This window comes from Hippocampus comes, unplaced genomic scaffold (assembly GCF_001891065.2).
Source record: "Hippocampus comes isolate QL1 unplaced genomic scaffold, H_comes_QL1_v1.1 scaffold279, whole genome shotgun sequence".
Classification (NCBI taxonomy): Eukaryota; Metazoa; Chordata; class Actinopteri; order Syngnathiformes; family Syngnathidae; genus Hippocampus; species Hippocampus comes.
This window is the reverse complement of record NW_017805456.1, coordinates 400,422-406,223: the sequence shown is the minus strand read 5'-3', so window position 1 is coordinate 406,223 and position 5,802 is coordinate 400,422. Positions and strand designations below refer to the sequence as shown.

At 51.8% G+C, this 5,802-nt stretch overlaps 1 protein-coding gene across 4 annotated transcripts in view; it reads left to right on the top strand.

Moving 5' to 3' along the window:
* The window catches only part of LOC109518583 (glutamate receptor ionotropic, delta-1-like), a 59,015-nt gene extending 53,911 nt beyond the window's left edge, over positions 1-5,104 (top strand). For 2 of the 4 annotated variants that reach the window (XM_019874538.1, XM_019874537.1), the window contains exons 16-18: positions 69-309; positions 2,102-2,234; positions 2,676-5,104. In XM_019874538.1, the coding sequence (XP_019730097.1) occupies positions 69-309; positions 2,102-2,234; positions 2,676-3,073 (772 nt within the window). In that variant the 3' untranslated portion in view covers positions 3,074-5,104. The remainder of the gene's footprint in view (positions 1-68; positions 310-2,101; positions 2,235-2,675) is intronic. The other 2 variants (XR_002168779.1, XM_019874539.1) reach the window with 2 other exon arrangements.
* The last annotated feature ends 698 nt before the right edge of the window (positions 5,105-5,802 follow it).

The following is a 5,802-nucleotide window of genomic DNA, read 5'->3' as shown; positions in this document are numbered from 1 at the left end:
TGGGGGTGGTGTGAGGGGGGGGGGTGTCCTGGGTGTTGCTGACCAGTGTTTTTGTGCGTGCCATCCAGGATCCTGGAGCTGCAGGAGAAGGGTGACCTGGACATCCTGAAGCAGAAGTGGTGGCCCCGCGCGGGCCGCTGCGACCTGAGCAGCCACGCCAGCGCGCACCCGGACGGCCGCTCGCTCAAGCTGCACAGCTTCGCCGGCGTCTTCTGCATCCTGGCCGCCGGGCTGCTGCTGGCCTGCCTGGTGGCCGGCCTGGAGGCCTGGTGGAGCGGCGACGGCTGCCGCCGCCGCGCAGCCAAAGAGGTGACCGAGCTCGGGCCTGCCGGCCGGCGGGACGACCACACCGTCGCGCTCTACTTTAAGGATCCCGCCCGAGCCGGCCCCAACTTATTGGAGTTGCAGTACACCGAGCTGTAGACGGGAGGCGCCGCGCGGGAGATTGAAATCATTTTTGGTCTGTCCGTGTCCCGCCGTCTCCCCATTCCATTTCCACCACATCCCACCCTTGACAATGCAAGCGCTACTTTTCTCAAGACGCAGTGTATATCAGTCAAACTGTGTGTGGGAGTGCGCACGGTTATTTACACACACACATACACGCACACACACTGCAATAGACACTCGCCGTCTCACAGAGCCACGACACACAACACGCAGCATATCATCAACACCGATACACAATATGCAAACGCACACGATCAGTAAATTCAGTTTTGTTTTTTTTTTTTTATCCCGCCATCTGTCATATTTCCTTAATGGCCCCCCCCCACCTCCACCACCACCACCAAACCTCATCTTGACACCGCGCATACACCCAAGTGTGTGTGTGTGTGTGTGTGTGTGTGTGTGTGTGTGTGTGTGTGTGTGTGTGTGTGTGTGTGTGTGCGTGTGTGTGTGTGTGAGAGAGAGAGAATTCTACTCATTGACTGGGACTAAAATGGCTTTGGCTTGTCAACGCTGGCCCTTTCCAAGGCTGAATTTCAGCTCCATGCCTAAGTGAGCCATCCCAAATGAATTTTTTTTTCCACGTGCGTTTATTGTGACGCAACATGGAAGTAAACGGCCAAAGATAAATCGCGTGAATCCGAAATGCTCTATTTAGTCAGCCTGGCTCACTCGTGGCATCCTTTATCCATCATATTAAATGCCTCTCCGCCTCTAATGAAAGTTATTTACATCCCAACACATTAAACAACCCACAAAGTGCACATCAATATGTCTTAAATATAATTAAGCTTCTTTTTTTTCAGGGGGGGGGTGCATATTCCACGTTTTCCATCCGATCCCAGCAGCCCCCAACGTCATAGCTTAATTTCAGCGCGACCGCCCGAGGCCTCCCGCGTCCAACGAGCGCCTTGAACGGCCGCCAACGTGCCGCTCGCCTCCTCCGTGGCTTTATTGTTCCCTTTTTATTCTCCTCAGTCGGCTGTGAAACACGCTGAGCCAGGAATGTCCGACACGTCTTCATAAAATCCTTCATAAGATCCCTTTTATCGTCTTCGCAAACTCCTGCGGGCATCCTCGGATCGTCGTAACATCTTCGTAAAATAAAATACAGCCGCTGGACATGAAGTTTGTTTAGCGTGTTGCACTCCGACGACAGACGCCACATGACAACTTTGATTCCCACCCCGCTCTTTTTTTGTACGATTGGGGTACAGTGACCCCGCCCCCCAGTGTGCCCCTTTTGAGGTCTGTAGATTTTCATGACTGGCGACAGTGCTCAGTTGCTAATCCAAATTAACATTTCGAATTCTAAGCCTTCAAAAAAAAACAGCATACGACACGACTAACCAGGATATTCGCTCTGCGATGCGGTAACACCGAATATGACTGGGGTTTCATTGGGGACCTTCTCTGCCTCTTTCCTCCCCGCCCCCTGTTATTTTGCCTGCATCTCTTTCAGTAGAGCTCAGATACGCAGGTCTGGACGACGGGTGACGGCGGGGTCCCTGGAGTAAAGCATGAGCAGCCGTCGGGGGCCGCAGGGGGGCAGGGGGGGGCGGTGCTTGGGGCGTGGCAATCACTGTTTTGTCTTCCATGTGGACGTCTTGTCTCCTCCTGTGTTTGATGCTTCCTGTGTGCTGTCGTGCAGGTCGCTAAGGATTACAGGCTGGCTTTGGTTTCGGGTCCGTTGACTTATAATGACTTTGCTTCGTCCGAGGGGAGGAGGGACATTTGGACAGACAGAGGGAGAGGCTGGCAGGAAGCGCATGCCATTGGCACAGGTCAGAATAGAGCATACATGCACATACAAACTACAACAACAGTAAAAAAAATAGTCGAAAGTCTTTCGTTGGTAGTCCCCCGAAAAATGCTGTTGGGACTTTCTCAAGAAAGTGCACGTGAGAGTCCAGCATTGTTCCCATCCTGGCATCCCATTTTAGTCCTCAGTTTTTAGGCTGACATCGTCATAAGGTCTTGAGACTTTTTCCAAACAAAGTCCATGCATGTGGGACTCCAGCATTGTTCCCGTCCTGACATCCCATCTCCAGTCGTTAGTCCTTAATCTTGAGCCTCGGCCAAATTTGATTTCAAGAGCTGGGGTGTCGACAGGGCGCGGGGCCGGCCGGTATTGCATTGGGGTGAGGGCGGCAGCGATTGCGCGGAGCCAGAAGCAACAAAAGCGACCCATCGCCAATCTCAGCCTCTGTGTCCAACCCCTGTAGGACAAGGAGGTGAACCTGGAACAGGTGCATCGGCGTATGAACAGTCTTTTGGACGAGGACTTGGTCCACAAGCAGATCCCCGGCCCCTCTATCGAGATCTCTGCGCTGGACATCGGCAGCATGCAGCCCACCCAGGCGGGCCTGATGCCCACGGGCCTCGCTGTGACCACCTTTCTGCCCAGGGAGGGGGCGCCGCCGCCATCTCTGAGCCACCCTCACCTTGGGGGGACCCTAGGCAGGACGCTACCGCCGCCGCAGCTCCCTGGCAGCACCACGCTACCGCCCCAGCTCGCGGGCACCATGCAGTGCAAGCACAGAGCGCCCAACGGGGGGCTCTTCCGCCAGAGCCCTGGCAAGGTGCCGCTCTACCAGGCAGGACCCATAGCCGCAGCCATTGACGCCACCCACAGCACCTCCATTTAGGCCTTGAGGGGCTTTTGCAGTTTTTCCCACACACACGCACACCTTCCCCCACCCCCCAAAAAAGGAAGATTTTTTTTTTTTTGTTGTTTTTGTTTTTAATCCAGCGCTCTTGACTTTTCTGGCGCACACGGGTGTAAATAACAAAAAGAACAGAGTGAGCTCCAAATGTATTTTGAATATTCTCCATTTTTGAAGTTGAGCTCTACAAAACACAAAACCGCATTCAAAAAAAAAATGATGATATATAAACTATATAAATATCTATCTCGACATGATGCCAACGTTCTGACTGCTCTTCAAGTTTAGTTGAAAACGGACAAGGAAAAAAATTCATTGTGATTGTTTTCTAAGTGCCCTGAAAAAGAAAAAAAAGAAAAAAAAAGAAAAGCAAACTGTTTCCATCCGCCGCCCGTTTGTTGTTAATGTCACAGTCACCTTGACAACCGACAGAAATCATCACAATCATTATCTTGAATCACCCATGTTTCATTCCCTTTCCCTAAGCTAAAACGTCAAACTTCATTCGATGCTAAAATGTTGGAGAGATTCGCGTTATTTTTATCTCGGGCCGAGATGCTCGGCGCTGGGTTGCCATGACAAACGCTGTTCCAAACACACAAAACATTTTTTTTTTTGTCTTTGGCAGCTTCCACTTCTCTTGTTCAACATGTTTCGTGTCATAAGTGTGGGTTTGATTAATTCCAGCCGAGGAGGAAACTGGAGCGCCGTCACCCAAAGCGCAATGGGGCGAATCTGTCGACATATAGCGCCCCCTGCAGCCATGGAGGAACCAAGGAAGGGCATTGTTCACTTTTCAACAGACCAAATGTTCAACTTTTTGAGGCACAAAAATGTAATGAGTTCATTTCGAGACATTGACCCTGTCCAGTGCTCATGAAATTCGCATCATTTTTCGGTTTAGGGCCCTCGCTCACTGGCCTTGGAGACGAGTTGACGACTCGAGTCTCAGCGGCAACTCCTGTGGACAAGCCAGATCGCCAAGGAGTCTCGGTAAATTCGTATCTTTTTTTTTTTTTGCAAGATCCACATCTCCATGACATTGCGGGGGCGTTACAGTGATGTCACGGACATCGCTGCGACTTCCAGGCCAATTGCTTTCTGCCCGCCGCCGTCCCGGTAAAAGGCACAACGGTAGTTTTTGGTCGTCAGAGTCACGGCCGTTGCCAAAGCGTGGCGCGCACGTTATAGAGACACCTGTTTTCACAACTGTTTTAAATTGTGGAGCGGGGGGACAGCATAATGTCCCCTCTGAAGTCATAATCGTGACATTTACCAAGGCTCATTTGGCGCATTAAGCCTCGTGAATCAAGTGAAACAAACACGAAGCGCGACTTTTTTTTTTTTCTTCCGTTCCGCTCAATAAAGCAGTCCTGACCTCCTCGCCGCTATTTCCACACACCGCGCTACTCGCCTCCTCCCCGCCAGCTCTGGAAGTCCATCATGGGAGATTCCCGAAACGAACATTAGTTCAGGCTGCCGGTTGCTTTTCCTTCACTGCCGCGAGCCGGAAAAGATGAGCTCAGCTCGCTCCATGTCTGCATAGATTTCTCAGTGATCAAAGGTGGCCAAAAGGTTGAGTGGAGACAACTGGACTCTTTTTGGTTGTTCAAGATTTTTCCGCTTGAATCGCAACGTGGACATTTGAGGTATGAGGTCGTCCTATTTCTAATTCTAGTGAACCGCTGCCATTCAATTGGAAAATGCCGCCCAAATGTGTACATTAGCTTCCCTAAAACGACCTTGCACAACTCTGTCTGCTTTGGGGGGGTTGATTGGTCACAAATGTTAACAAGCCACGCCTACAATTTAAAGATGCCATCTTGACCAACCAAGTCCAGTTGCATCCGTTCAACTTTTGGCTCACGTCCACTCGCTTGTGTCCCGGGGAGGCTTTGCTTGTCTTTAGTGTTCCAGCGGAGGACTTTTTATTTATCGACACGCTGCTTGGACTTTCTTATCTTTAATAAAGAAGTATGTTTACAACACGCCGGGCTCCTCCTCTTTTGAATGTTACCACCGGTCATCGCAAACGCGCTCTGACGTCGCCGTCGTGACGCTTCCCCGCGGCTTGTCAGCTGTCCTCTGGCCTCACGCTCATCGGCGGACGCTGACGCCGCGAAAAGGGACAACGCCCGACACGGCAAGCGTGGTGGCGGTCGGGCGAGTGGCTAGAAATGGGATGTGGTGCCGGTGATGTTGACCGGAAGAATCAAATGTTTTTTTACGGAAGATAAGATTCGTTTCGAGTTTGCATTCAGATGAAGTGCATATTCGTCGACCGTTCCCCTGCTTCACTATCGATCGAGCGCTTAGGTTTTTGTCAGATGGCGATCGCTGTCGTCTCCATCCCCGATGCCGGGCGTTATGGGTAAAAGGGCTAATTACTCGCTCCGGCGCCGGCAGCTGGAGGCCATAAAAGCCAGTCCGGTTGCCGTTGCCGTGGCGGCGAAGGGGCAGTTATGGGCCGAGACGCCGCCTGGTCGGGAGACGGGTCAGCGGCGGTAAATCGGCGGCGCGGTGGAGAGGAGCTCCGATTAGCACTGAAGGCACGCGGCGTGAAATGAAAGCTAAACATAAATATGCAAATGAGATGAGACAGCTGTGCCGCGGCTTCGGCGAAATGATTGCTGTGTACAGTGGTGCCTTGAAATCAAATCAACTTTCAGCATAGAAATGAATGGAC